This window comes from Pseudophryne corroboree, chromosome 3 (assembly GCF_028390025.1).
Source record: "Pseudophryne corroboree isolate aPseCor3 chromosome 3, aPseCor3.hap2, whole genome shotgun sequence".
Lineage (NCBI taxonomy): Eukaryota > Metazoa > Chordata > Amphibia > Anura > Myobatrachidae > Pseudophryne > Pseudophryne corroboree.
In genome coordinates, this window is record NC_086446.1 from 278,252,312 (window position 1) to 278,273,587 (window position 21,276).

Consider the following 21,276-nt stretch of genomic DNA (forward strand, 5'->3'; position numbering starts at 1 on the left):
ACACCTCTGTATTCATGTGAAAAGCAGAAGTATTGGAGCAACCTTTGACCATTACCTTTTTCATATCTAATTTTCCTTCTTCTCATGAAATTCTCTTCTTGATCATATACTCGTCTAGAGCCCTTTCGCATATTGCAATTATTGAATAAAAAATTTTTGAAATAGCAGATTAATCATTACCAGGACATACCATTATAAATAGGCATTGGAAGAATTTTCTGGTATGCTGAAATTAAATTCTCAATATTTTCATCTTAGGTGTCACTGTCACCTTAAATAGCAATATTACTTGGAGAACTGCTACTCCTTAATTATTAATTTGCAAGTGAGAATCATTATTTTTTCTCCCTAAATACTATATATTATATGTGTGTTCAATTGTGTACCATAATTTTATCATACTATAATTAAAAGTTAAGTTTTAGTTTTTCAAGCGTGCCCCAACACAGAGTCTCTCTTTTTTCTTTGTAACTTTGACCAGTACATTCCTGCAGGCACTGGTGTGCATAACATCGACACATGAAAACGGTCAACACATGAAAAGGTCGACATGGATTTTTGGACTGTTTTTGGTGTCATTCTTTCCGTAACATGGCCAGGAACCCCAATTAGTGTACTGCGTCCCCTTGCATGGCTCGCTTCGCTCGCAGGTTACCGCTCCCAATCATAGTCCACGTGGATGGTAAAGTATGAAAGTTAAAAATCTAATTTTTTTCTTCAAAAGAAGCCATGTCGACCTTTTCATGCGTCAACCTTTCACGTGCCATTTTCATGTGTCAACCATTCGTCCATGTCGACCATTAGTGGTTGACCTAATGAGTGGTGAGGTTGACAAATAGCGGTGGCTGCGGCTGGCTAGACCCACGCCACGGCCGCTGCAAGACCAGCTTAGCAAAACATAATAAAACAGATTCAATGTGAGCACACCGCCCTCCAGTGTCCAGCGCCCATAGGCAGCTGCCTAAAGGTGGCACCGGCCCTGCCCCCCCATTTGTGCAATAAAGGAGTCATTAGCAGAAATTACTGCTCCAGGTCCTGCATACTGAGCAGAAGAGAGAACACCTCCCATCACAGCTGCCGGAGATAGCACCCACCACTCCCACTGCTGGAGGATGGGTAGGGGACCCAATGCATTGCTTAACCAGGGGCAGGGGCGGATTGGAGTGCCGGGACGCCGGACCGGATTCCGTTTGGCCGGTGCGGCGTTCCCTCATTGGCTGGCAGTCACCCCCTATGCTGGCTGCCGCCAGCCGCAGCCGAAATCATGGCAGCCAGACAGCGTTAAGTGAAGCTTCTGCGCATGCGCAGCTGTTCCGACAGCGGACATTTTTTAAATGCTTCACAGAGCTTCTGCGCATGCTTCACTTAATGCTGCCATGATGGTAGATGCTGTGATCGTGGCTGCGGCTGATGGCCTGCGGTGGCGGCCTGCTTAGGGGGTGACGATAGTGGCTGCGGTTGGTGGCTGGCGGCGGCCTGCATAGGGGGGTGACGGCCAGCCAATGAGGGCTGTGTTTTATATGTGATTTAAGATGAACTATAAATGTATGTTTGCTGCAGAGTGATGACCAGCCAATGAGGGGCAACATTACTGACGGCTCCGCATCCCGCCAGCGGCATCACGTGTTCCACCTCCCCTTCAGCCCCTCCGTCACGGCAGATGCTAAATCCTAGTGGGCTAAGGGACCTGTGACGTCAGGGGGTGGAGCAAATATGGCAGGATACTACTTTCAGTTTCCACGCCACCAACTATTACCTTTAGTAATCAGATGGCGAGCAATGCGAAGCGGAATGAGCCACCGTGCCCAAAGGGTGGTGAGGGTCCATTTCTGGACCATTTGCCGAACTTGCTACTCCCCTTCTCTTGCGTGTCACGTGGGTCAAATGTCCCTTAGCCACTAAGAAATAGACACAACCCCTCCATCACACTGTACAAAGGAGCGGCTGCTGATAAAACTTGTACGCGGCAACCAGCTAATTCTGACTGCGTCACACACCAGTTGTGTGACAGTAAGTACTGTCTACTCTACTACATTTAATAATTATATAGGGGCTAATTCCAAGTTGATCGCAGCAGGAATTTTGTTAGCAGTTGGGCAAAACCATGTGCACTGCAGGGGAGGCAGGTTTAACATGTGCAGAGAGAGTTAGATTTGGGTGTGGTGTGTTCAATCTGCAATCTAATTTGCAGTGTAAAAATAAAGTAGACAGTATTTACCCTGCACAGAAACAAAATAACCCACCCAAATCTAACTCTTTCTGCACGTTATATCTGCCTCCCCTGCAGTGCACATGGTTTTGCCCAACAGCTGAAAAAAAATCCTGCTGCAATCAACTTGGAATTACCCCCATAGTGTGCCTGCCTGCTGCATCATATATATTTTATATATTAGTATAACGTGCTCTACCTGGTGTATAACGTGCTCTACCTGGTGCAATGTGTATAAGGTGCTCTGTCTGGTGCAATGTGTGTAAACTGTTCTGCCTGGTGCAATGTGAATAATGTGCTCTACCTGGTGCAATGGGTATAACGTGCTCCACCTGGTGCAATCGGTGTAACGTGCTCTGCCTGGTGCAATATGTATAATGTGCTTTACCTGGTGCAATATGTATAATGTGCTTTACCTGGTGCAATGTGTATAATGTGCTTTACCTGGTGCAATGTGTATAATGTGCTTTGCCTGGTTCAATGTGTATAATGTGCTTTGCCTGGTCCAATGTGTATAATGTGCTTTGCCTGGTCCAATGTGTATAATGTGCTTTGCCTGGTCCAATGTGTATAATGTGCTTTGCCTGGTCCAATGTGTATAATGTGCTCTGCCTGGCGCAAAGTGTATAACATGCTCTACCTGGTGTAATGTGTATAATGTGCTTTGCCTGGCGCAAAGTGTATAATGTGCTTTACCTGGTGCAATGTGTATACCGTACTCTGCCAGGCGCAAAGTGTAGAACGTGCTCTATCTGGCGCAATATGTATAACATGCTCTACCTGGCGCAGTGTGTATAGGAGGTTCTACCTGGTGCAATGTGTGGTGTAATGTGAATTGGCACTATGTGGCTATGCCCCTTCCTCATGAAACCACGCCCCTAAAATTTTGCAGTCCCTGCGTCTAATTAGGCCTTCTGAGAAGTAATCCTGCCCACTTGACAGACTCCATCCCCTCAACAGACCTCACCCCTATTAGGGCTGCTTCCATAAATTTCCCGGGCTGGTTATTATCCCAATCCGCCCCTGTCCAGGGGCCTAAACTGCTGTTAAGACGGCCCTGATATTGAAGTATGGATGCAATACTTGCGCTATCATGCCACACGCCCTTGCACTATGACATGATTCAGCACAAATCATGCCTTCAAGCTGCCCTGACCACGGACACCCACTTCACTCAGGCCAGGTTTCCGGTGGGGTCACCTGAAATAAGTGACTCTCTCAAACAATTTGGGCAAGTGGACAGGCATGTGTAGACTGTGAAACAAAACCGCCAGTCAAGCTAATACCGAAAAGCATCATGTTACACTTTTAGATGGGTAGCCCTCCCTATACTACCAAGGTGCCATAACTCGTTTAGAATATTGGTTAAAGCAGTAAGAACCACTTTTTCTGAGGAAAAGGGGCAATCACTGCTTTGTTGTACATACTGTTTAATACTGGATTGAATAACAAACACCAGTTAAAGCGGATCCCTTATACTGTAGTTCCACAGCAGCTGCAGGACTGATGGAAAAATCTTCCCCTGCTCTGTACGAGGACAGCTCAGCGCACAGACATGACAGCACCACGCCCCCTCCCTGTCAGGAAAGAGTTAAGGAGTCTCCAGGGCCCGGCACGCCCCCTTCCACGGCACATGACGCAGCCTATGAACAACAACAAGCCGCAGCCAATGGGGGCCAAGAGCCTGGCCACGTGCCAGAGAGCAGGGAGGGGGCGGGACCTTGTTGATGTCTGGCAGCAACCAATAGGAGATGGAAGGGGCGTGTTCTGTGTGAAAAGAGCTGTGTGGGCGGGGACCCGGTGCGCGCTCTCCGTTGGTCGGTTCTCTCCCTTGCTCTCTCCCACCCCCTGCACGGGAAGATGGCGGCAGTCAGCACCGGAGTCCGTGACAGAACGGTCGGCAGTACCGGGATTCCACTCCGCCTCCATCGCCCTGCAAATCCCGTCGCCCGGATACAGGAACCGCCGCACAGCTTGGAGGCCATGAAGAGGACTGAGGTATTGGGGGAGGGGCGGCACACACCCCCTCATAGTGTCACCCGCAGCAGCACACACACCTGTACTGCTAACACCCGGCATTGCACGTTCCCCTCACCCGATTCCCGGTGCCCCGGTCACTCCCGGCACTACACCTCTCCGATGACACCCGGTACCCAGCACGCCCCTTCCAGAGGCTCCCGGCGCTGCTCCAGCCTACCACCCGTGACGCCTGGTACTAGTCCCCCCTCCGAGTAACACCCGGCACCGCGCCCGCCTGCTGGTGACACCTAGTGCCCTGCCCGCACCCTACTCAGGCCAGTAACACCCGGCATTAACCCTCCCGCCCGAGTACCACTGACACCAGCCACTACATGCTGTGTCACCAGATCTGCACACCGAGGCTGCACAGCATCCATCTAGCCTGTGCTGCATGCCCGCCTCCCAGAGATACCTGGCACTGCACTGCCCGGCTAGTGAGCGGGGTACTACCCCCCTCTTCCTTGGTTTCAGATAGGGTCAGTGCCAGACCTGTGAGGTCCCCAGGCCAGCCAGTGTCCTCCCCACCTGCATTGTTGTGTGAAGCATCCTCTCCCTCAGGGAATGGAAGTGACCTCATAGCCAATCCCCCCACTCCCAGCCTAGATCTAGCAGCACAGGTAATAGGCTGTCTGCTGATTCTTCCTTTTTGGTATCTTAGGTGCCCCCTAACCATTGGCCCACTAGGCAAATGTCTAGGCTAGGCTGCTGGTAGGCCATTCCGATAGTACACTGACACTCCCCTCCACCATATCAAAAGCTGGGATAGCACCACACAGTGTCACTTATTATTCCCACCCCATGTCTTCTTCACTACCTGAGTGATCCCTTGTATTACACCTCTTCCCAACTGGAGTTTAGCACTACACCACAAATGTGACTCCAGCAACACAATTAGTATCATACCTCCTTATACCGACCACTTGTCCCTGTAGTAATCCCCACACCGTGACACATTTTATCACACAGTGACATTGCTACAGACAACACATACTGTAGTAACATGCAGCAATATAAGAATTGCTAGGACACCTCCACATAGTGACTGCTGGTTCTGTACACCTGTCAAAGTGACAGCACCAACTCCCCCAACACCATAGTGATGCTTTGTGAAACATCCAGTATTGAGGCCCTGTTACTACTACTTACCGCATACCCGTCTCCATCACTGTGTAATGGCCATATCCCCACCCATAGTATCACCCAATACTACCTCCTTTCCCACTGTGGTCACGTATCGCCTTCACAGGATCAACTGCTAGTAATCCCCAAATGTTGGTCAACCTAAAATATAACCTCCACAAATTCTGTTCTACACATCCTGGTACCACATTCTATTGGCCCCCTGTTGTCACATGACTCCATTGTCACTTAGTAAGGCATTGAGTCTTACTTCAGGATCCTGGTGTCGGTATATCGACCGCCAGGATCCTGTCTGTCGGGAAGCCGTTTCCAATTACACAGCTGCTGTCTTGCAATTTTGGGTGGGTGCCTGTTATGCAGATTCAGTTATCCAGAAAGTTATTCGTCCCAGGCAGATGCAGATGACTGTCACATAACCCTTTTTTGTAGGTCTGTTGAAGGTAGATAATGTCTAGATTGAGGAATGAGGCATAGTTTTCCAGGGCTGTTAGCTTATGTGATCACTCTGACACATATCCTTTGTGGTCCTTACTGCCATGCACACTAAACATAGGAGGGAAGAGGCGTAACTAGAACTTTGTGGGCTCCATAGCAAAATCCTGCAAGGGCCTCCCCCCAACCCCCTAGACTTTGTCACTACAATGTCTCCTCAGGGGCAGGAGAGAGAGGGTAGTGAGAGAGAAAGAAAGAGAGGGTTTTCATGGAAAAAGGGGATGAGAGAAATAGAGATTGTGTCAAGGAGAGAGAGGGGGAAGGAGCAAGCAAAGAGACACTAGTCGACTACAGCAGAGGATAGGGGTGGAGGCATAGATGGATGGACAGGGGAATGGGCGGACAGAGCACCTTATGGGGCATGAACGGACGTTGGCTGCATTTACAGACAGCGCACAATCTGGGGGCATAGACAGATAGACGGATGGATAGAGCACCATATGGGGGTATACAGGGCCGGTGCTAGGGTGTTCGGCTCCCCTCCCACAAACTATAAATTTGCCTCCTCACATACTTTACAAAGGGACAGCACACCTAACGCCCCCCTGTAGCAGTGACACGTATACACATAATGCTCCCTGTACCAGTGACGCTTACACACGTAACGCCCCCAGTAGTAGTGACGCTTACACACGTAACGCCCCCAGCGGCAGTGCCGCTTACACACGTAACGCCCCCAGCGGCAGTGCCGCTTACACACGTAACGCCGCCAGCGGCAGTGACGCTTACACACGTAACGCCCCCAGCGGCAGTGACGCTTACACACGTAACGCCCCCAGCGGCAGTGACGCTTACACACGTAACGCCCCCAGCAGCAGTGACACTTACACACGTGACGCTTACACACGTAACGCCCCCAGCGGCAGTGACGCTTACACACGTAACGCCCCCAGCACCAGTGACGCTTACACACGTAACGCCCCCAGCACCTGTGACGCTCACACATGTAACGTCCCCTGTACCAATTACGTAATGCCCCCTGTACCAGTGATGCTTACACACGTAACGCCCCCTGTACCAATGACGTAATGCCCCCTGTACCAGTGACACTTACATATGTAACGCCCCCTGTAGTAGTGACACTTACACACGTAACGCCCCCTGTAGTAGTGACGCTTACACACGTAACGCCCCCCTGTAGTAGTGACGCTTACACACGCAACGCCCGCTGTACCAGTGACGCTTACGCGCGCAACGCCCGCTGTACCAGTGACGCTTACGCGCGCAACGCCCCCTGTACCAGTGACGCTTACGCGCGCAACGCCCCCTGTACCAGTGACGCTTACGCACGCAACGCCCCCTGTACCAGTGACGCTTGCGCACGCAACGCCCCCTGTACCAGTGACGCTTGCGCACGCAACGCCCCCTGTACCAGTGACGCTTGCGCACGCAACGCCCCCTGTACCAGTGACGCTTGCGCACGCAACGCCCCCTGTACCAGTGACGCTTGCGCACGCAACGCCCCCTGTACCAGTGACGCTTGCGCACGCAACGCCCCCTGTACCAGTGACGCTTGCGCACGCAACGCCCCCTGTACCAGTGACGCTTGCGCACGCAACGCCCCCTGTACCAGTGACGCTTGCGCACGCAACGCCCCCTGTACCAGTGACGCTTGCGCACGCAACGCCCCCTGTACCAGTGACGCTTGCGCACGCAACGCCCCCTGTACCAGTGACGCTTGCGCACGCAACGCCCCCTGTACCAGTGACGCTTGCGCACGCAACGCCCCCTGTACCAGTGACGCTTGCGCACGCAACGCCCCCTGTACCAGTGACGCTTGCGCACGCAACGCCCCCTGTACCAGTGACGCTTGCGCACGCAACGCCCCCTGTACCAGTGACGCTTGCGCACGCAACGCCCCCTGTACCAGTGACGCTTGCGCACGCAACGCCCCCTGTACCAGTGACGCTTGCGCACGCAACGCCCCCTGTACCAGTGACGCTTGCGCACGCAACGCCCCCTGTACCAGTGACGCTTGCGCACGCAACGCCCCCTGTACCAGTGACGCTTGCGCACGCAACGCCCCCTGTACCAGTGACGCTTGCGCACGCAACGCCCCCTGTACCAGTGACGCTTGCGCACGCAACGCCCCCTGTACCAGTGACGCTTGCGCACGCAACGCCCCCTGTACCAGTGACGCTTGCGCACGCAACGCCCCCTGTACCAGTGACGCTTGCGCACGCAACGCCCCCTGTACCAGTGACGCTTGCGCACGCAACGCCCCCTGTACCAGTGACGCTTGCGCACGCAACGCCCCCTGTACCAGTGACGCTTGCGCACGCAACGCCCCCTGTACCAGTGACGCTTGCGCACGCAACGCCCCCTGTACCAGTGACGCTTGCGCACGCAACGCCCCCTGTACCAGTGACGCTTGCGCACGCAACGCCCCCTGTACCAGTGACGCTTACGCATGCAACGCCCCCTGTACCAGCGACGCTTACACACATGCCGCACAGTCACACCTACACCCCTAATACACACACATACATACATTACACACATACACAGTCACACATACATACACACATACTTTCACTCACTCTCTTTCCATCCATTTACCTAAGGAAGTCTGGCAGGCTGGAGCTAGAGCAGATCATCCTTCTGTTCATCCTGGTCCCGTGTAGCTCTGCCCCTTTTTATGTTCACGACTCTGCACTGACACAGGTGAGGGGGAGAGGAGGCTTCATGCTGCTGGCGCCGCTGCCTGTCATAGTGTGCGACAGGCGCAGCAGCAGAGACATCAGCTCAGCACATGGGTGCAGAGCGCTTCTCCATTCTGGCGCCTGCCTGCACTGTATCCCTTTGCTGAGCGGCTTGCGCCGGCTCTGGGGGTATAAATCGATGGACTGGAGTGGGCATAGATGGGATAGACAGATGTACGGGACGCCTGACGGACAGACGAACAGACAGAGAACCATATGGGAGTATAGACAGAAGGACAGGAGGAGTCATACAGGGGATGCAACTGTTATGGGGCTTGGCAACCTTACGGGGGCCCTGGAAGGCAATCCCATGGCATCCTCTAAAATTTATTATTTAATTTTAATATTTCTATTTTTATTGTTACTTCCTGTTGCCATGCCGGGTTCGGAGCAGCAGTGTACTTACCGGTAGGGAGGCGAAGCTGCTTGTTCTAGAGAATCCGGAAGCATGGCTGCGCCTGCAGTAGTGGAGCTGGTGGTGCACAGTTGACGGACACTGTATAAGCACAATCAGTGCGTGTCCATCAGCCAAGCTGCCATGGTGCCGCTACTGCAGGTTCAGCCACACTTCCGGATTCTCTAGTACAAGTGGCTTCCTACCATTAAGTACACTGCTGAGCCCTGAACCCGACGTGGCAACAGTAATTAAAAATAAAGAAACGTTTTGTAGAGGGTGCAGTGGGATTGCCTTTGGGGCCCCATAAGTAGCTGTATCCCCTGCACCCTCTATAGTTACAACACTGGGCACTACTTTCAAAGGTGCCAGGGGTGGATAAGGTGGGACTGAAGTTAAAAGCATAAAAACTAATTAATATAGTGGTCAGTTTACAAAAACAAGCAATATACTTTATTTTTTCAGAGTATAGGAGCATTGATTCAATTAAAAACAAAAACGATCACTTATCTTTAGAGGTCTGTGGGTCATATTTAGGCACTAGAGAAAGAATGGGCATGTAAGAGCTCAGACTACTACTTTGTTATGCTACCTTGGTATGTCAGCTGAAATCTTAAGGGGGGTACTCACGGAGCGATCGCTGCTTAAAATCTAAGCAATCTGACTACATTGCTTAGATTTTAAGCATGATCGCTCCGTGTGTACCCCCTATAGCGATGCGCAGCCCCGCGCATCGCTATCGCTGCTGCTAGATTGGCCAATCTAGCAGGTCGCTCATTTCACCTGCTGGGTGAAATGAGCGCCCCCCCCCCCCCCCCCCCCCCGTTTCCCCCCGCACGCTCAGCACACATCGCGCTGTGCTGAGCAGGAGGAGAGCTGTGTGCTGAGCGGTTCGCTCAGCACACATCTCTCCCACTTCGGCCAGTGAGTACTGAAGGGTTCTGATGAAGGGTTCCAGTAGCCCTAGGCTAATACAGAAGTGGCCGCCCCTTCCCCCACACCAATTTTTTTGCTCACATTCAGTTAAAACTCTGTAACAGGCTCGGGTCTCTGCTCCATTCATATTGCCACTTACCGCCCTAGCAGTGCTCGCTACGGCGGCAGTAGCATCAGTCACAGCCCCGGCAGCGGAGCCAGCTGTGTCTCTCACAGGATCTCCTCTTCCTGGCGTTGCTGCCTCGATGACGCCGGTAATCCTGACAGGCACTGCTGCTCCCACATTATCACAGCCTCGGCAGCTGAGCCAGCCGCAGCTGTTACAGGATCTCCTCTTCCTGGCGTCGCTGCCTCGGTGACGCTGGTAATCCCAGCAGGCTCCGCTGCTCCTACATTTCCCGGGGGAGATCTTACAAGACCTTGCTCAGCCCCAACTCGAGCGGCACCAGGAAGTGCTCCCATCCCAGGACCCAGCGCGCCAGGCTGCAGCCTTATCAGCTTATTGGTTAATCAGGCCCTGCTTACAATCTATAATATAAATGTTACACAGATAGGGTAAGGTTGGAATCAGACCAATGACCCGAATGTGAGACTGCTGTGCTAACCATGTTGTCTAATAATTCTTAATGTTTATATCCCAATATTTCCTCCAGTTTTGTGTCCTTAAGACCAACTTTAAAATCATTTTTATACTTATTATCACTTATTATTATTATTATTATTATTATTATTATTATTATTATTATTTCTTCTTCTTTTCTTATTTCACCTTTCTCCCTTCCTTTTCTTGGTTCTCTTCCGTCTTTTTCTTCTCTCCTATTTTCTCTCTATTCCCCTGTTTGGTATTTCAATTACTCATAACAAGATATGGTTGACATCATCGTTGTGCTTCACGTAAACTTCTATAGTCATAGCCTTGATTATATGTTGATGATTACCTGCTTCCAATCCAATATATTTTTCTTTTTATTGAATTGTTATCTCAAGTCATTTGATCTGTTACGAACATAATACAAAAATAAAAAATTCTTAAAAAAAAAAAAAGCATTGTTATACTATCACTTTCCTAGCCATGCAACACAGATGATTGTGTTTATCCTAAATTCATAGCACAGCGGACTCCTTGCTACATGTGATGCACAGCGTATATTGCACCAACAGAAGACATTATGAGCCTCTCTATCTGCACAGGTATCTGCATTCTACAGTGATACAAGAACATCGCTTCAACTTGGCAAAACGCTGGAGCCACAGTCCGGGCAGTGCCACAACAGCCTCCATGGATCACTGCAGTCTCCAAAACCAACATCCCTGCAGGCCCAGCCTGTTCGAAACAGTACTCAGCCGGTCCTGTCCACTTCTGTCCCTAAACACAGGTCAGAGAGCATAAGAACCATGTACTTTAACTAGTATAGAGGATAAGACTAGGCTGGGCAGTATATTGGATAACAAGTTTATTGATTACTGGCTTCTTCTTTTAGATGCCCAGTTTTCATAGTGTGAGTTGTTTACTTTTCCGCATACATTCTTTGTTTAACCACTGAACTGACAATGTTTGCCTTCAAAACATTGTTTTCAAATAAATCTTCAATTTCATGTAGTTTCAAAAGTGTTTTTTAGAATATTTAAATATTATGCACATCTGCAGAACGGATCTCCATCAAAAACTGGGGGTATACAGTGGGGCGGTGCGGTTGCATGTGATCTGACCGTGCCAGTTAAGTGGTTTAGCACAGCATAGTTTGTATAGATCTAGGCCTTTAACAATCTATTGAATGTTTTAAACTATTAATTTTCCAACCAGTGCAATGTCAAAAGGTGTTGCAATGTGGAGATTTGTGACTTTCCCCTCATCTGGTTTTCTTTGCCCCAATGTGGTATACACATGATGAAAATATACTGTTTTTATATTTGGGTCTCCCCAGAACATACAGTAACAAGGGTTTTGTTTTGCCATCTGCTGGCTAAAAGCGACACAGCAGCTGTGCAAAGCCAGCATGTTTCTTGTACAACTGTGGCCAAACACGTAATAACAGCAAATTATCCTGTTATCTCGAGCATACCTGTAAATAAGATTTGGTTATTACAGGCATAATTCCACCACTCGCTGATTTAATTATTATGTAGGAATAAGGAGCGCTCTTGCAAGGGGCGTCACTGACCTGATTATACCTGGTGCGGGTTGCCGCGAAACAGGTGTGGCCTCATCGGAGGGGGAGTGGCCTCGCTGCCCGAACCACCGTTTTCAGTATTCTGGGGGTTCGGGCAATACGGGCTGCCCCTGGGGGGGGGTGCTATGGCTGCAGTGCCAATTCCTACAAGGTGACAGGAGCCAGGTGCTGCATGTAATGTTAGAGTGCAGCACCCGGCTCCTGTCACTGAGCAGGAGCCAACATTTTGGTGGCACCCCCCTTATGACGCCACTGGCTCTTGCTTTGGTGTACAGATGGAGAGCAAACATTTTTGTAAATTAGTGTTAGTGCGCGTGATGTCTTTTCTTAGCTAACACGTATTTGTCTTCTCTCCAGGCTCGATGAAGCAATAGCTGCAGCCGCTCTTACTAGTTTGTCCTCTGGTCCCTTGGTGCTGGGTGCCGGAACAGGTATGTGTACTATGATACGACATGTCAAGCATTACATTCAATACATTAAAGGAAATTCATGGTGGGAAAAAAAAGTCGCTGCTACCCACAGCAACCAGTTTCTGGCTTTTATTTCTCAGGGTGCGAGTAGAAAAAACCCATTAAATGCTGCCTCAGTGCTGCTTGCGGGTTGATCATTCGTCTCTAATTGTATAAATTTGAGCATTAGTCAGGAGAAGAGACTGCGTGACACAATTTTATTTATTTTTTAAAGCTTGGTATAGTATATATTGACAGAGAAACACAAAATGACTAAAGAAATTCTTTTTCAGCAAATCTCAAAGGTTCCAGAGGACAACACCTACTCTGCACTGAAGTGCATCCTATATAATAAAAGGCTGCTCCTCACCTCTATGGGAGAAATTAAAGTGTTTTGCATGCCGGCGGTCACTAGATGGCGCCCGACGAAGCAATTCAAGTGATGCTCCGTTTGGGTGCGCACAGCCAACATTACTATTATGTTGTTTCGTAATTTTGACGGGCTGGTAACTAGTAAGCATATAAATATCCTGACTTTATAGAACAGTATAGGAGTTTATCATGGTTACAGTAGACATGACCGGAATGACTTGAGAGTCAAAATTTTTAAATTTTGTCAGGGCACTAGAATAGATGTATTTTTGTATGGCTGAAGTGAATTGGCTTAAACCACTGTCTTAATTTGACACAAAACAGAAAACTCCAGTTTATTTCATATAATTACGAAATTATAGGTATGCTACACAAAAAATCTAAACAAAGACCTGTACTGGAGAAAAACTGTCTAACGCTCTAACACACCAAAACAGATTAGCACACAAAAAGTAGCATTCAATGCTCTAATAATAGAAGAATAAATTCAGGAGCACCTGTGTCTGGAAGATAAGGAACCATAATCTCCTGGTGGATAAGAAATTTGGACACTACTTCAGAGGGTACAAAGGACTTCCCGATCAGGATGAAAAATGATAAAAGGGGATTTATGAGACAAGGCACTCAAATCCGATACTTGGTGAGCTGAAACAATCGGTAATAAGAAAATAGCTTCCATGTGAGCCAACGAAGGTCAACTGAGTCCAGAGGTTTGAAGGGATGAGCCTAAAGGACCCGCCGTGTCGGTAGTACATCCAACGATGCCACCATGGGAAGGAAATTAGGTTGAATATGTAGAACACCCTGAAGAAAGGTTTACACTGCAGGTAACAGAGCAATCTTGCGTTGAATAAGGACCTGACAGCCTGCTTGTAAAAAGGACAAGACCTGGAAAAGGTAAAAAAAAAGTGTTATGTTTCGGATAGATCACCAGTCAAAATAGGCCCGCCACACCCAATAATCCTTGTTGAAACTCGATTTCTGGTGGAAAGCATGTTACGGACTAATGATTCAGAAAACCCCCATGCTTTTAAAAGGGCTGTTTCAATAGCCACCCTTCAAAGCTAGACGAGTGAGGTCTGGGTGGAGACGAGGACTCTGAGATAGAAGGTCTGGCCTGAGAAGAAGACTCAAAGTCTGAGCTATCAATAACCTTCTAAGATCTGCATACCAAGCTCGGCATGGCTAGTCTGGAGCCACCAGGATGACTGACCCACTCTCCAGTTTCAGCTTGTGAAGAATTTGAGCCAGCATCAAAATTGGAGGGAAGAGGGGATCTACCAGCAGAGCTCCCAGATCTTGGATTCAGGAGCAGTACTAAGGAAGTTTGTGATTGTGACGGGAAACCATGTCTATATCGGATGACCCCAGCAACTTAATAACATTTGGAACACATTGAATTGGAGAGACCATTCGCGAGTGTGAACGTCTTGGCAACTGAGAAAATCTTCTTCCGAGTTCTGGACTCCCAGAATGTAAACCGCGGGAAGATAACATTCCACGCACCTGGACTTTGTGTTCTTCCCTGATGTTTAATGTAAGTGACTGCAGTTGCATTGTCTGATTGGACCTTTACAGCCCTGCCCTGAAGTAAAGGTTTGGCTGACAAAGAGCCTGGTAAACTGCTCTGATCTCCAGAATGTTGATCTGTAGGAGAGATTCCTGAGTGTTCAATGACTCTGGAAGGTCTGGTGGGAGGACACTGTGCCTCAACCACTGAGGCTTGAATCTATGGTGAGAAGGATCCAATTCTGAATTAAAAATGGACTACCTCTTTCCAGATGGGAAGACTGGAGCCACCATAGCAGGGAGTGACGAACCTCCTGGGACAAGACCAACATTTGACACCGAAGATGAAGGGGGCATAATTTCCACTTGAAAAGAAGTTCCAACAGGAGATGTCTGGAGTGGAATTATCCATATTCCACCACGTTGGAGGTGGAAAGCAATTTTCCCAGCACTCTCGTGTAGAGGTGGATTGACACCTGATGCATCCGCAGAAGAGACTGAATCATGGTCTGTTAGAACATTATCTTGTCTCTGGGCAGAACTTGGAATCTAACAGAGCTCCCAGATGGAAGAATGGTAAGGCTGGATTTGCACCAGCCGTGTAATTAAAGAACCTCTATCGTTGGTAGCATCTGATCATGCAAAACTGTAGGGGACTGAGCTACAATTAGTAGGTCGTCCAGATAAGAAAGGATCTGTATCCCTTTAAGTCGTAGGGGTGGCTGCCATAACTGACACAATTTTGTGAACACATGAGGAGCTGTTGAATGGCCAAAAGGTAAGGCCCTGAAAATGGAAATGTTCTGAGAGGACTGCAAAACGTAGATATCGTTGGTGGTCCTCCCGAATGGGAACAAGTAAATAGGCATCCTGCGGAGGCAAGAAGAAACCAGATGGACTCCTTGACGGCATCTACTTTGGCCATGTCAACTGGAAGCCTATCAAGAAAAACTGGATTGGAGGACGTCCAAAGCATAACCCCCGTGTTACAATGGTTCTGACCCAGAAAGTTGTACCTGGCCAGACCTCATAGAAGAGCAGAAACTGGCCTTCCACCCTGGGGACACCCAGGTGTGAGTCAGCGACATAATGCTGCAGGATTATCAGCTGACTTTACCTGCTGACGACGTCCTGACCAAGCCTGTCTTGTTTTGGGCATACTGTCTCTAGACAAGAAACCTTGAAACCTGTGAGAAGGTTGGCCTCTCGGTTTGCCCTGAGGGCGAAATGAAGAAGCCATTGGTTTTGGAGCTGCAGAGGAAAGAAAAGCAGTCTTTCATGCCGCTTTAGTTGCAAACTTTTTATCCATTTCAGGACTGAACAGAATATCCCCATTTAAGGAAAGAGATTCAACAGCCTTTTTGGATTCTGAATTAGCATGCCAGAATCTCAGCCAGAGAGCTCACCTGGCGGTCACAGCTGAAGCTGGGACCTTGGAAGATAGGATGCTGGAGTCGATCACTGCCTCTCTGTTCCCAGCCAGAGTGCTGTCGACTTTGTGAGATTAACTGGAAAGCCAGAAACCCCTCCAAATCTTTTAAAATGGATATCTGACCCAAGGAGACTGAAGGATTGGACGCATATAAAAAGAATATCATCTACGAAGGCAGTAACCTTGATTTCCCTGGAGAATGATACCTCTAAAGGGGACGGAGCTCTGTAATACTCTAAGCAAGGGATCAAATTAACCAATAGAGGGGATAGCGTACACCCCACTGGATACTGCTATACATTGGTATGGCTGAACTCTTATAACCATTAGCCAAAAGGGAAGTGGCAGCGGACTAATACAGATAACAAATCAGAGAAACATAGAATTTGATGGCAGATAAGAACCACTTGGCCCATCTAGTGTCATGATGATGACTGTATTTCTCATATTCTGTGGCTTACCCCAGCATATCCTGTAACTTGCATTTGCTTCAGCTCAGCATAAAGACTGCAAATCTGTGTTGCTTACCTTTTGATTAACCACCTGAGTAGGAATTCCACTGAGGACAGTATTCCGCTGTGAGCAGCATTTGATTCTTCACTGTGTTCAGCATTCTGGAGTTTAGGCCTAAAAGTCAACATCCTCTGTTCATTTGTAGAAGTTCAGGCTTCAGTGTTTTTTCGGCCTGTTAGGCCTCACTCCACATCAGAGCCTGACCTGGAGTACTGACGTGACAGGGTCTGATCATCTGACCATGAGCTATCCAATCCTGTGCCAGCCTGAGACTCCCTGAATCACCTTACTCCAATCACCAAGGACCAAGAGGTATACGTAGAGAGACAGGTGTTACAGAAGCTGCCAGTTCCTTGAGTCACACAGCTCAGTGTGAGCTTAGTAGCTGGGCTCCCTAAGAGGTAACACGATTACCTTAGTTCCTGTAAAACTCTGCTCTTTTGCTACCCAGGCCGGATTACAGTTGAGTTACCAGTTATTTCTGGTACACAGCCACAGTATTCTTCAGTCTCGTCTTAAAGACACAGCCGTAGTATTCTTCAATCTCGTTTTAAAGACGCAGTCACAGTATTCTTCAGTCTCATCTTAAAGACACAGTCATAGTATTCTTCAGTCTCGTCTAAAAGCCACAGTCTTCAGTTCTTCTTCTTTAGCCTCATCTTAAAGTCACAGCCACAATACGCAAGTATACCTGGCCAATAAAGCTGATTCTGATTGTTCTTCATACAGAGTGCTACATCAACATTTTACAGCTATTAACTCCATTCTTCAGTTCAGTCCTTGGGGTAACCTCAGCCTCTCTGAATCATTGTTACTTCATTAAATCTTACTTTTTGTACCTAATTCATCGTTCGTTGTCCTCCTTGAGCTCTTCATCTCACTGATTCCCACAGACCAGCCAATATACACACAGTCCTCCAGTTACCCGCACGGACTTCACATACATTCCGGGTTCACAAAACTACAGTCATGACATCTAGTAGGCCCAATGAACTCAGGCGCAGTTACGATATTGTAGTACAGCAAACAAATGGGGCCAACGTGCCGTGTCAAAGGCCTTAGTGGTATATAAACTAAGTAGAATATTATGGGAGTGTGTAGAATTAGAGGATGCTAGAGTTGCTGCAATGGTCGTGAAGATTCCCCCTCACGAATGTCTATTCCTCACAAATCCCAGCTGGTGATCTGTTAGTAATGTAGTTTAATATCCATATTTAACAGTGTAACAAGCCAGTAAGAATCTATGAGCTGCAGGTCCCTATTAGGCTTAGGTATGAGAACCATATGTGCCCCGTTAAAGTATGGGAATGGGGTGGCATTACACCGTATATCATTACAGAGCTCTACAAGAGCTTAGGAGATGTAGGGAGCTAATACTTTATAGTACTCATTTGTCACTCCATCGGGACCCAGAGATTTATACAGTTTGAGTTTTGAGATTGCCAGCTGGATTTCCTCAAGAGAAATGGCCTGGATTAGTTTCTCACTTTGGATCCGAATGAAAGGGTAACGCTCCATATAACTTGGAGTAATAGGATTCAAAATAAGCCAACGTTTTTGAGTGAGTAGAGTCTACCACCTGAGTGTTAGGGGCTCTAATGACCGTGATTGTTTTTCTGTGCAACCAGTGTTTAGACATAGTGGCCAAGAGCTGGCCCGCCTTGTTTTCCCAATGGAAATATTTAAATTTAAAAAGGAAATGTCTTTTTTTTTTGCAGCAGGGTACACGGTGTTCCACAGGAGAATACATTTGGGTGTAGAGATGGATCTTGATCCAGGCACCAACAGGTTAAAGCTTTAGCTGTCCCAAGATGCATTGGGGCCTCCTCTATAACCCCGCCTCCAGGCACTGTGAGCTCAGTTTTCAGTTGGTGTCTGCAGAAGCAGTCACTAACAGGAGGGCTGCACTGGGCAGCCCTGAAAAAACTTTTTCTGACAGAAAATTCTTCAAAACTGGGCTGTCAGTGCTGTATGTCAGAGTGACAGACTGACATACTCCCGCTGGCTCAGTTCCCGGGTACTTGCGGCGGAGACGCTCTGGCTTAGGCACACAGTCGCAGACGCTCTCCTGGTTGCCCCAGAGGAAGGTGCTGTCACCAAAACAGCCGTTGGGCACATGACCGATTCAACCGCAGGGACATGTAATGTACTACATAAGATGCATGTTTAATCCCATCTGGAACAGATGATTTATTTTCCTGATATATGCTGCTATCAATTAAATTTTCCAATACATTTGCACTTCATCATTATCTATACTGGTGGTGTGCTCATTTCTTCACTTGTTTCAAAGCAGTGGAAGCAGGTGTGTGTGTGTATATGTGTGTGTGTGTGTGTGTGTATATATATATATATATATATATATATATATATATATATATATATATATATATATATATATATATATAAAAAAAATTGTATGTGTTTATATAATAATCCAATGCAATTTTATTGTCCATGAAAATAATTATCTGCATTGCAACCGTGACTGTGTGTGCCTGTATCTGCTATGTGATTTCACTGCGGTGTATACCAGATATATCTATCACTGTATTCTGTACCCTAGGGGGCTGGGTGCGCCTGGGTCAATATATAGTGTGTCACAGTATTTACCTATTACGTGTAATCTACTGTGTACTCAGTCACATAATACCGGATTTATTCGCAGGTATTGTGTACTGGGTACTGAATCACATGCTAACGGATTTATTTGCAGGTATTGTACTCTGTCTGGCTTCATCGTTTTAACCGCTCTCTGTTGCATTTGTGTATAATGTTTAACATGTAGGGCAGTAAATCTGGGGGCGCTCCTGCATCCTGCAGAGCATGCGCAACGGATTTACCTGAGGGGGAAGTTTTGTGTGATGGACTGTGTACTATGTCTCATACATCTCCCAGTCAGTCCGCAGCTCCTGTAATCAATCTGGAGCCAACCTGAGCTGCGTTCTCAAACCTACTGGGTACTCTAGTTGAACGCTTTATGCCCCCTATGGGACCACCTGTAACATTAGTCACTGATGTCCCCAAGGTTACTCCGCTTTGGGCGGGAACATTTTACCTCACGGGTTGTAGCGTATGACTCATTCCTTGGTCAGGCAAAACCCTATTCCAGGTCACTCTTGTGTCTCTGGGTCATCTAAGGGGTCTGCTCCCTCCTACCTATCCAATCATCTCTCTGATATTTAATCTGAAGGGAGGGGGATCATGCTGTCCTGTCAGTCCCTATATTAGGTGTTTCTGACGAGGATTTTTCATTGCTAAATTATACCACTGCCCTTGTGGTTACTGGGAAACAAATCCTACAAATCACTGATGATAAGAGGATTCCCTTACTGTGGTTAAACAAACTGATATGTTCACACGTCAGAGGGTAAATAAAACTCTGCTACCACAATCTGACCATTAACTGTACATCAGGCAAGACCCCTGGTCTAATCCAGGGAAGACATTCCCCCTGTCTTCAACAGGCATTAGCTCGATATCCTCCCCCTGCAGAGTTATATAACAAGAAGGTAATTCACTGCTAGTGAACTCATGTGTCACCCATCGGGTGTCATCCACTCTGCCTCTCACCACTGTCTCACTGTAGGAACCGACAGATAAGCGCGTGGAGGGATGCCTGAAGTCTATTACTCCCTTACGGGTGTTGTATATAGACCACCATTGCGTCCTCTTGGGGCTGCAAAATAGATTGATGACTGAAATCAGGCATTAGAGGAAGAGCTGCTCGAGGATATATCTTACAATGCTAGACATTCTCTGTCTCACAATACCACCGCCACCTTTTTCTACACCAGGAGGTGTCCCCTGAGGCGGATGTGTTGGCTGCCAGTACGTCGAATACGTTTGTCCTGGCTCGCCGTATTCTGTGGTTGAGGTGGATCTGGACTCCAAAAGCCCTTGGAGGTATTCCCCTTTACTGGGGACATCAAGACCTAATTAAAATTTGGGTCTGAATCGGCGGCTGCTATGAGTGCCTTTCTCCCAAATGCTACTCCTTCTGCACAGAAGGCATAAGGTACCACTTTTCCCTGCTTTCGGCCTTAAGGGAAAGCGAAGGTCAGGCATACCAAAGATTGTCTAGTGCTCCCAACAACCACTAAGCCCAAGGCCTAACTATCCTGGACTGCTCGTCAGCCTGCTTCTCATCACAAACCTGCTGCATGACAGGACAGGCCTCCCCCAGACGCATGGGTGCAAGACGTCGTCTCTCACGGGTATGCAGTCTCTTTCAAGAGACGTCCCCCTCGCCAGTTCTGCACAACGGTTATCCCTTCAGATCCGTTAAAGGCGCAAGCTCTACAGATGGTTGTGCGTCCCTCCTGGGTACAGGAGTAGTAGTGCCGGTACCTCTGTCTCAGAGTTCCTACAAGCCCACGGGTGGCTCATCAACTGGAAGAAGTCCTCTCTGGTCCCTGCTCGGAGCATGGTGCACCTGGGGGCACTACCGGACACGCACAGTCAATGGCTGTTTCTGTCTCCAGAGAAGGTCCTGAAACGTCAAGACAAAATCAGATACTTCCTTTCTCGCCCAAGAGTGTCTATACACTCGGTGATGCAAGTACTAGGTCTCATGGTGTCGGCTTTCGACATGGTAGAGTACAATCAATTCCATTCCCGCCCTCTACAGAGGTTAATCTTTTCCAAGTGGGATGGCATGCCTCATCAGATCAGGTCTCACATGATCTCCTTGACTCCGGAGGTTCGTCTGTCGCTGACCTGGTGGCTACAGGACCAGCAGTTGAGCAGGGGACGTCTCTTCTGGATCACCAACTGGGTCCTACTGACTACGGACGCCAGTCTGAGGGGTTGGAGCAACACTCTTTCCAGGGTCGGTGGACCATGGAGGAATCACTCCTCCCGATAAACATTCTGGAATTGCGGGCAGTGTTCAATGCTTTGACTCTCGCCCTACCTCTGATACAGAACAGGCCTGTT

The 21,276-nt window shown here is 48.3% G+C and overlaps 1 protein-coding gene across 1 annotated transcript in view; it reads left to right on the forward strand.

Moving 5' to 3' along the window:
- The first annotated feature begins 3,924 nt into the window (after window positions 1-3,924).
- SLC2A4RG (SLC2A4 regulator) overlaps window positions 3,925-21,276 on the forward strand; it is a 34,059-nt gene continuing 16,707 nt past the window's right edge. Inside the window, exons 1-3 of the mRNA XM_063959168.1 lie at window positions 3,925-4,207; window positions 11,084-11,268; window positions 12,421-12,494. Coding sequence (XP_063815238.1) covers window positions 4,070-4,207; window positions 11,084-11,268; window positions 12,421-12,494 — 397 coding nt within the window. The 5' untranslated portion in view covers window positions 3,925-4,069. The remainder of the gene's footprint in view (window positions 4,208-11,083; window positions 11,269-12,420; window positions 12,495-21,276) is intronic.